At 39.7% G+C, this 10744-nt stretch overlaps 1 protein-coding gene across 2 annotated transcripts in view; it reads right to left on the bottom strand.

The window, feature by feature from the left end:
• Positions 1 to 3518: 3518 nt before the first annotated feature.
• Positions 3519 to 10744, bottom strand: part of vsnl1a (visinin-like 1a) — a gene marked incomplete at both ends in the record, with an annotated part of 32096 nt that continues 24870 nt past the window's right edge. The window contains 2 exons of one of the 2 annotated variants that reach the window (XM_083898749.1): positions 3519 to 3716; positions 6632 to 6847. In XM_083898749.1, coding sequence (XP_083754875.1) covers positions 3519 to 3716; positions 6632 to 6847 — 414 coding nt within the window. The remainder of the gene's footprint in view (positions 3717 to 6631; positions 6848 to 10744) is intronic. The other variant, XM_083898750.1, reaches the window with a different exon arrangement.

Below are 10744 nucleotides of genomic sequence, written 5' to 3'. Positions count from 1 at the left end.
TTTTCTGAAAGCTCTTGTCTTTTTATTTTTACACTGTATATGTAACGTAGTGGAAGTGCCCTTTTTGATCAATAGACAGAACATTCCCACATTCCCGTTTCCCACATTTGCAGAGGTAGGAAAGAGGTTTACATAGCTCTGAATTGTGCCTGAAGCTTGTGATAATACCTTCTTTCTATTGCTTTAAGTTGGACTTTTCTGTGGATGTGAGGAATCCAGCTTCTATATCAACCTCTATTATCTGTGATAATGTGTCGCATATATAACACAAATATCACATACTTTCTACAGAGAAGTGTGGATGTAAGATGTAAAAAAATATTCACACCTATCATACCAAATGGAGAAATCGAAATAAACATTTCACTGAATCACACCCACATTCACTGGGATTAACCTCACCCGACAACCAGAAACATGCACAGTCCCAAGTCATACTGGGATTCAAACCAAAAACATGCTTGCTGTGAGGCATCATAGCTGTCCACCCCATCACTGTGCTGCCCTCCTATAGAAAATATGGAAAGTACAAGCACTCTGCACAACTTGTGGGGGAAAAACCTCAACAGGGACATCTAGTGGTTAAGTAGGGATATTATCCCAGGATAGAGCCAGACAATAAAAAAAAATGTAAACTGCACCTGAAAGAAGTATTGTCATTGGTGTTGTTAGAAAAAGAGCTGATCAACTTAAAACTAAGAAACATTTTCTAACTTCTTTGTCCCACGTGTTTATCAAGTACATGTTGTGATATGGACAGATTTCTAAAGATGAAGCATCCTGCTTTAAAAGCTTTGCTTTTATTTTAATTTGTCAACTGTTTTAAAGCAGCCTTTTAACTGTCACCTGGTTAAGTTTTAGTTGTCCAAAAGCTATATTAAACTTACAATAACATAGATTATAGAGGAAAAATATGCATAATATTTTCAACAAACAAAATGTTAATTTTAAATGTATTATTTTCTTTATTTCAGCTCATGAAATGTGGAAGCGTTTTGTTTTGTTTAGTAAGTTTCTTAGTTTGAAGAGGACATAATTATTTGTATGGTTTGGGAAACACGTTAAGTCATTTTCAGGAGAAAAAAACAACTAATCAATTATGAAAATAATCATTAGTTGAAGCCCCGATGGAGATACTCACTACTTGAGAGAATATACCGTGCCCAGTGTGTGAGTGTGCAACAGTGAGCTTCCAGTAACACTCACTGTATAGTAGTACGTGTGTGCTACCAACATTTAGTCAGATTTGGTGCTTCAGAATTGCACGTTTCCATGGAAACTGCACAAAAAAAAATCAGCTGTAGCAAGCCACAGAAGACAAAATAAGTACCAAAAAAAAACATCTACTGAAATACATCATCATTTTAAACTGCTAAATTGTATGGGAACTTATTTCCTCTGCATTGATCTACATCAGGTTGTTGAGTTATCAGACGACACAAGAGCCCATAGAGTTCCTTTTATTAGAGTAAATCACAACACAGGGAATAGTGCAGCCATGTTGTCGGGGACACAATACATGCTACAAAAAGAATCCTTGTACACGGTCGCCTTCGCTTACATTTGGTATCTTGATAGCAGTAAAGAGTAATTGCAGGGATGTAATTACAAACATTGCCTTTTTGTTAGAGATGTAAAGAAGTTCAGAATACAGACCTGACAGGGACGAGCCACAGTGCAGAGAGAGAGCGAGAGAGAGAGAACACAATGGATGGGTTTGTTAGGTCCTTATTTCAACACTGTCTTTATACGCCACTTCACCGCTGTAGCCCTCTTTTCACTCCTAAAACACTGGTGGTATTTATTAATGCAAGTATTTGTGGTGCTTTCTGACATGTTTGGGTACATTTGTTTAAACGTGAGCTGAAGCGCTCATTTCCAAATCCTCTCTAGGAGGCGCCACGCTTAACTGAACTTCTCTACATCAAAGTCTGCATCGGTGCGTGTGCAATGTGAGAGAAGGGAGTAAAAAAGTACAAAAAGATTGACTGATTGAGGGAAAGACTTGAAGTAAGGGAGGGGGGTGAATAGTTTAATCTACGAAACAACACATGGCTTTTACAGAAAGGGCCGTTCCTCTGGAGTGAAATCATGAAACGCCATTTCACTGCTCCTCTCACTTCTCCAGCACTCGCTTACTTCCACTGAAAAAGACAAAAACGATAACGTCAACTGCTGCACAGGCTGCTCTTCTTCATCGCTCAGAGTCTACAGAGAAACCTCCTCACAATTCATCACATTGATATGCAACCTGCAGGCTAGTCAGAGGGGGGGAAAGTTAACAATGTGATGGTGACACATAGTTTTAACCCAAGTTTAAAAATGCTTGAATAATTGTTCTTCCTACGCTTCATTCACTCTCCAGAGAGTCCTGATTAAAATATTTGTTTGTCCAACGATTTACCAATTTAGCTCTTATTTTTTCTTCCTCTCTCACTTTTATCTCCACATTCAGTATCTCCTAATTCACAAAGTGTGTTTAAATGCAGGGTTGGTTTTTTTTTCAGTTTTTTTTTTTTTTTTTTTAGTTCTTAGCAACATATAATACATCAAAATCTACAAGGAAACATGCTCCCACAGTTAAAGCAGTCAAAAGAAAAAACACCCAGACAGATCACAAAAATTACATCCCATATGACGATACTGTGTTTGATTCCCGCCCGTTCGCTCCATGTTTGGAAAAAAAGAAAAAAGGTTTCTCACGGTTTTCCCCCGCCAAGTGTCGCCACACGCTGCTTTGATAAGGCTTTCTGTCGATTACAGGATGCAGAATGAGGAGCATTTTAAGGCAGAACCTAAAGGCATGCAAATTAACTACATTTACGTTGTTATTATTATTTATTTTTTAAATATAATTTCCAGACGGAACAAGCATGTTTTTTGGAAGGAAAAGTTGGACAAACCATCTCTTCTAGAGCTAATATTCGAGACGATGGCGTGAGTCGTCGTGTTGGAGGCAGATACATTAATCGTAGGAGTTTGGTTCGGTTGACGTTACTCAGTATAATGAAACACGCACAGCTAGCGTCAGTAAACTCGGAACAATAAATAGAGTAGCGGTAAATTCAACGCAGCACATCACTGATGCGCAAGCTCCAGTAGAATGAAAGTGTATGGAAAATACTTTGCACACTTCACATTTTGGCAGTTGATCTTTAAATAATTTAAATATATATTCATATTTATATATCTATATATATATATATTATTTGTGCGAGGTGTTAATAATGTGTGGTGAGAGACTGTGTGTGTGTGTGTGTGTCTGTGTGTACTGTTAGTGTGTGCACCCCGCACACCCCGTGTATGTTGTGTGTAGATCTTTTTTCTTTTTTTTTTAAAATAGCAAATAACATTCTCATGCACACGAGTGTTTCAAACACAAGAAGCAGATCCATTGAAAGGTAGTCCAAGCATATAATAATTTTTTTTCAGTGGAAATAGCTGCAAACTGAATGGAACATGAAATTCTTTCTGTGCAGTCCGTGGCGGATGGCGGAGCGCCCCGCTGGCCCTATGGCCTATTTCTGCAGGTCGCACTGCAGCAGTAATACGATGGACGGGTCGCTCTTGGCCGCCTCTTTGAACTCGTCCAGCGAGATCTGGTCGTCGTTGTTCTTATCCATCTTGGAGAAGATCTTGTCCACCCTCTGCTCGGGGGTCAGGCCGTCCTCGTTCATTTTCATCATGATCACCGTGCCCACCATCTTGTAGATCGCCTGCAGGGGGAGGAAGAGGACAGCAGCAGGTTTTTTAAAATAAATTAGAAAATCAAGGTTCTTATGTACTAGTGCATGGCCTGTGGGAAGTATGTGCATATCGCAAGTCAAATATGCCTTGTAAAGAGATTCCAGCATGGCTGGCAGTCACAAAACAGCTAGTTACGCTAATGCTAATCGTAGCCTCGCTAGCTTACCTTTGGAAACAGGTTTGCCAAGTTAGCCGCAAAAAAGTTGCATGCTAATGCTAAATAAATATGTGCTCGCATATTGGTGAATGGACACAGACTGTGTGAAAATGTCTCACCCACCGTGAGGACAGCCTCTCCACTCCCAGACAGCGCAGCTACTGCTGATGAGCCGCTGTCTACCCCTTGTTGACACATCCAAAATCTTAGGGCGATCTGACTAACAGTTAGCAGGATATGCCGGTCACAGACAGACACCCAGACACAACTTGCTTTATATGATAGATACGTATATGATATGTATCCATGTTTGTTTCACCTGTGTCCTTTTCTTTGCTATGTGAGGACTAATGTGAGGAAAGAGGAATCAAGGAAGCACAGTCTTCAGCTGGGGACTCACTACACAACTGTCACATTACCGATAATTGTGGCTTGTGTCCCAAGTTTAGTGAAAGTAGACGTTTCCTTTCTTAAAAAGACAGCACAGCTGGATCACTGGTCACAAAGCAGATGTTACTGCCTCATTAGTGTGGTGATTTTCAAATGAGGGTCTGGGGAAAATCTATTAAGTCTCCAGATTCATAAATTAACATTATCCTGATAAACAGAATACAGGTCTATAGTGTGACTGACAGTGATTACTTTTTAAACCAACATCCATAAATCCATTTATCCTCAACATGAGTGTAGGAGCTCGAGCCAATCCCAGCTGACATAGGACGAAAGGCGGGGGCCAACATACAGAGACAAACAACCATTCACTCTCACATTGTGTTTGGACTGTGGGAGGAAGCTGGAGAGAGAACATACACACAACACAAATGGGGAGAACATGCAAACTCCATACATAAAGGCTCTCGGCCCAACGAGGATCCGATCTGGGGATCTTCTTGTAGTGAGGCAACAAGACTAGCCACCGCACCACTGTGTGAACCTGTAAAATCAACTTTATATGACACAATAATTCAAAGGGAAATACATGAAGGTGTATTTTTTTATCTTGCATGGAGTCCTTAGCCAAACAATCTGAGAATCTGTGGTTTATATGACCTGTTAATACTGACCTGCTACACTTTCTCCTTGACAAACGCACGTCTTTCTTTCTTTCATTGATTCTTTCTTTCTTTAGATATATAGATAGTTGGCTTTTGGTTTGAACTGCTCAAAGAAAGCAAATTGTTTCTGTCTTTATTCCTAAAATGTACACATTTTTATATCTGTCAAAGAAAGGTGACAGACTAATGTAATTGAAAAACAGGAAAAATAAATACATCTCATATCAAAATATACCTTCTACTAAAGGAGCAGTGATTTTAGGATCGCATGTGTGTGTCCGTGTCAACAACAAGTAAAGGGTTGTGGAAAATGTATTGCTGGACATCAAATGATCTCAAGTGGGCTCAAATCACAACGTGAGGGACAGGGAGCAGATTGAAATCACTTGGAATCACAAAGCAGTCAGATCTACAGAGATGTATGGATGAGGGTACAGTATGTCTTAAGTGTATAGTAAATTAGTGTAGTTTGTTCAAGTCTATATGGTATTCAATGTATTATTTATATTTCATCAGGTTGTATCCAGCAATAATATTCATATTAATAATGGACTGAGAAGATGAAAAAGTAGAAACTCTAGAGTATGAGAGGGCGTTTGAGAAATAATTCAGTCAGATGTAGGCTACAGCAGCCTCAGGAGAAGATCCGCTCCGTCCTGATACACCTGTTGCTCCAGGTCTGTTGCATCCATAATAGCGTGAAACAGAGTATGATAGTAAATGTACGTGACTATAGTACTGTTTGTGAGAGAGTATGATAGCAAATGTACGCCACTATAGTACTGTTTGTGAGAGAGTATGATAGTAAATGTACGCCACTATAGTACTGTTTGTGAGAGAGTATGATAGTAAATGTACGTGACTATAGTACTGTTTGTGATAGAGTATGATAGTAAATGTACGTGACTAAAGTACTGTTTGTGAGAGAGTATGATAGTAAATGTACGTGACTATAGTACTGTTTGTGAGAGAGTATGATAGTAAATGTACGTGACTATAGTACTGTTTGTGAGAGAGTATGATAGTAAATGTACGTGACTATAGTACTGTTTGTGAGAGAGTATGATAGTAAATGTACGCCACTATAGTACTGTTTGTGAGAGAGTATGATGTAACGTGAGCTTAAGACTGAATTATTCCTCAAACGGCCTCTCACAGTAAAGGAATGCCTTTTCTTTACTGCTCCTTTTTGAACATGTACTAAGCCATACATCATTTGTGTTACTTGTGTGGAGTTTAAAAAAGAAAAAAATAAGAATGCATTCATTAATTCCTAACCCTAAAGTTTAATAAATGTTCCACAACTTTGCAATGATTCTCCTCTGAACACAATCCCCTTGTTGCTCATTTAATATTCTTTGAGAACATGAAGAATTAGTGTCTTTTGTCAGGCCCAACAAGCTCAGACCTCTGCTGAATAACCTTGTCCTAATAAAAAAAAACCTTTAAAATAGTGCCACGATCTGTAACTCAGCAGCCTCTAAAGTGAACAAGACCTTGTGCTGTGTCATGTACTTTACTGTGGAAGGCAGGGGAGCCTTAAAATGATATTGCACACTGTAAATGTAAAATCTATGGCCTGTTAGTAGCTGATTCAAACCGGGAAGAAAACATGAATCTAATCCCACAAACTCCCTGAGGACGATGTATGTGAAATCAATACGGTGGTTACCTCGATGATCTCCAGCATCTCCACCCGTGTGATCTTGCCGTCTCCGTCCAGGTCGTACATGTTGAAGGCCCAGTTGAGTTTCTGCTCGAAGCTGCCTCGTGATGTGATGGACAGCGCGCAGATGAACTCTCTGAAGTCAATGGTGCCGTCGCCGTTCTTGTCGAAGGTCCTGAAGGCGTGCTGGGCGAACTTGGACGCGTCACCGTAAGGGAAGAACTGGAATGATAAAGAAAAAAAGGGGGGGGGGGTATTTTCTGATCATGTGTTCCAGTTTTGAAACCCCTGTTATTTACAGCTTGTTTGGAAAAACCTGCTTCTTAACATTAACTAAGATGCAGCAGTTTGCAGCTAAGTGCTGGAAACATAATGACAAGCAATGATGTGCATTTAAAGAACAGACGGACGTTCATTACCTGCAGTAATCAACTTTGATTTTATTGAACGTTTATGTAACCATGAACCCTGTCGGGTTTTTTAAAAGCATCATTCGTCTTTTCACTTTTCGTTACCCGGGGAAAACCTGTGACTTCAAACCATCTGCAGCCTGCAGTCTTTCCTCTCAGATGCAGATGAAGTTCTAAAATAAGCAACAGTGATTACACCGTCATGGTCTTTATTGATCCCTGAAGGGAAGCAGTCGTCCTCCCTCAGGCCCCTGCACAGGAAGGTCAGGGTCTCCGACACACGGCAGGTGGCCTGCGGCTGGTGGAGTGGTTGGTTTGCTCTCACTAATGTTCACACACACACCGAATGTGTCCTGACACATATGACTTCTACAGTTCCCTCTCACACAAATCTGAAGTGTTACAATTGTTAAGATACATGGGTGTCACCTGTATCTACTCAAGTAATTCAGCTTTAATGGATCCTATCAGACTCATCTAATTTCACGATGATAAACAATAATAACATCTAGTGCCATCATTTGGTCGAAAAGGTAATTCAAACTTCATTTGCAAATAAAACCTGCTTGGTGAATTTCTCATCAGCCCTGAGCTGCATTTTCCATTTATTGCTAATTACCAAATGCTAGCACGCTAACATGTTAGCATTTGCTTTTAGTTTTTTTCCCCCCAAAAGTGTATTGTGCATTGTGTAGTCACTAATTTAGAGTCATATCTGTAACACCTACTATTACTTTTTAAAATTATGCAATTGTTTTTTGGGGGCCGCAAAAAAATCTCCTGTGAGCCATCTGTGGGTCTCTACCCAGTCTTTGGGAATCATTGCTTTTAGACGGGTTATAGACTAGAGGTGAAATGATCAATCTGGATCAATATGGCTATTCAGTGAAGAACAATATCATGTACCAAAATGAAAACACCCATAAACATTGATCAATACTTGTGTCTTATCTATACAGCGTTAGAGGAGGAGCTTGTTCTTGATGAATCTAGATCAGGGGTCACCAACGTGGTGCCCGCGGGCACCTGGTAGCCCGCGGGCAGCCAATACGGTGCCCGCGGGCTCACTTCACTTCACCTCACTTGCATGTATCCGTATGATCTGTCAGTAAAATATCTTTGATATTGTTTATAAAAACTGGTAATCGTTAGGAGTAAGCACTGGAAGGAATGTGTATGCAGTTGAATGCATAATATTAATCATTTAAATGGTAAACAAACAAAAAAATATTATATGGTAGCCCTCCATATTATTTTTTACCCTTAAGGTAGCTCTCTGACTCAAAAAGGTTGGTGACCCCTGATCTAGATGAATGAAATGATTGACCAATAGTCAATGAGAATGAGAATCCTACCTACAGTTCCTACAAGACTGTACTCAAGTAAAATATGTCAAATCATGTTTTAGTTGCTATTTGTGAGCAGTATGAAAATCAGTTGTACTATGGCAGATTTGTTGATGTCAACCAATATTAGCAAATCTAACCAAAAGACTTGATATCATTGTATCATATTATCATTGTATAATATATTAACGTATGATTGTGTCACTTTACACCCTTAGTATAGACTTTCAGTACCAGTCGTACTGAAATCCAAGTCACGTCCACAAGTTTTTTTTGCCAAATCCATGAAATACATGTGATCCAAGCAAACAACAGGACAGAGTCACTGACACAGAGCTGACAGAGCCACTCATGTGCTCTCACAGCTGGAGATCAAGTCTAAACATGTAAAAACTGTTATTGCTGAACATAAAACATGTTTGTGCTTTTTAAGGACGCTTGTAAAAATGTATTATACACAGTCATATTGATCCATTCCTGTCCAGTGTCTCCTAAAGCCACTCAACACAAGTTAATAAATGCATCGGCTTAAAGCTCCTCCGCATGCATCCCAGCATTACATGTACAGAGGGTCAGAGGGTAACGCAGTAACTCTGCAGATGGATGACCGCTGAGCCTCTGCTCGGCTCGTCATCTACTGGAGATGATGAACCCTGTGGGCGGCCGCCAGAAGCCCAGTGATTCATTAGATACGACCTTTCGTTTGACCTCTCTGGTAAAAACTCTTCGAGCCAATGGGAAATCTAAGCTGAGTGAGCGAGGCTTCTCTCTGAGGACTGATGTAAACAGAAGAGAGCTGCTGATGCAGTAACAGCATCCATAAAGGAAATGGATATATTCTACTCTGGGATGTTGTTGAAGTGGACATCTTGTTATCTTTTGAAGCTGATCTCACAAAAATAACTTGGACTAACTTGAACAAAGGGAATCAATGAAGAAGAGAATCAGACGCTCCTGAACTTCTGTGTTACCTCTTGAGCTTTGTTTGCTCATTTTCAGTGAACACTGCAAGCATGAATATGCAAAGTCAATGGAAACTTGTTGACAAAAGAACCTTCTTCTCTTTTTTTTAATATATTGAAATATCAAGAGATCCTGTCTGTGACAAAATGTGCAGAACTGAATGAGAGAGAAGCAGTCAAGGATTCACAGGTTTTCAGAGCAATGTCAGCTTTTATAATGTTTGATGATGTCAGTGATGCCAGCTTCATGTGTTAAATGATAAATGATGACCAGTCTATTTATAGTAATGCTCCTGGCTAAAACAACCACTATAGACCAGCATGATTTCCATGCTGGTCTGTGCTTGTTTTGTGCTGGTTTAGCTGGTCGACCAACAAAACGCAACCATATGCTGATATAACCAGCCTGTACTATGCTATTAATGCTGGTGACCAGCATGCGGTTTTCCAGCTGAAACTATTTTACTGTACTATTTTATCAATCTGTTCAGTATTTTTTGATTAATCAGTTTGTCGTTAGGTACATAAGAAGCCAGGAAATGTTAAAAGAAGATCAGTATTTTTGAAACCTCAAAATGACGACATCCTCAAAGTGCAATGAAACCAGACAATATTCACAAAGAAGGTAAAAAATAAAATGCTCATGCCAGTTATCAAATTAGTTTAAATTTAGTGATTAATTAATAACAGACTTATTATTTAATGTAAAGATTAATACTGTGCTCAGCTCAATCAGTCAAAGCTGCGTTAACTTCTTTTTCTGGCCACTTGAGGGCAGTAAAATAAGCTGTTAAAGGGACACTGTGTAGTATTTATGGGTTTATATGATCCAAAATCCACTTTTTTATACATATTAAGTGCTCCTGCATTGTCTAGTCACTGTTTAATAGTTTTTGTTTAATTTTCGTAGTGTTTCAAAAAGGCACGTAAAATAACATGGTCGCGGGCAGCTGTTGCATTGCCACGACGCCATGTTTCTACGGGAGCCTGTATAGACAAACGCGAGAGATCAAATCAAGCGTCGCTTTACTTGTAGCCAAAGTAGAGTAGCTTTACTCTCTCCGCTTTGTCTGCTACGGCCGCGGTAGCTCGCCCTCTCTCTCGCCTCACGAACCTCATCTGCTGACACAGAGAAAGACGACGAGGAAGACATTTGACCAGCTGATGATACCGTAGCGCTCAGGGAAGGGAGGGAGTGAGCAGAGGAGCAGTTCTTTGTTGTAAATTTCAGCCTCTCCTCTAGATGTCACTATAAAAGACTTACTTCACATTTTAATCAATACTGACCTATTCGTATAGTTGATATGGCTATTAAGGCAAAATGTTACTTTTTTTTGTACAAATTGAGCAGAAATACAGCGACACAAGTGTTTGTAGCTGTGTTTCAGACCCCTTTAAGAA

This window comes from Microchirus variegatus, assembly GCF_963457635.1.
Source record: "Microchirus variegatus genome assembly, chromosome: 12".
In the NCBI taxonomy this organism is placed as follows: domain Eukaryota; kingdom Metazoa; phylum Chordata; class Actinopteri; order Pleuronectiformes; family Soleidae; genus Microchirus; species Microchirus variegatus.
Note: the sequence above shows the minus strand (reverse complement) of the source record. Positions and strands in the feature narration are given on the sequence as shown.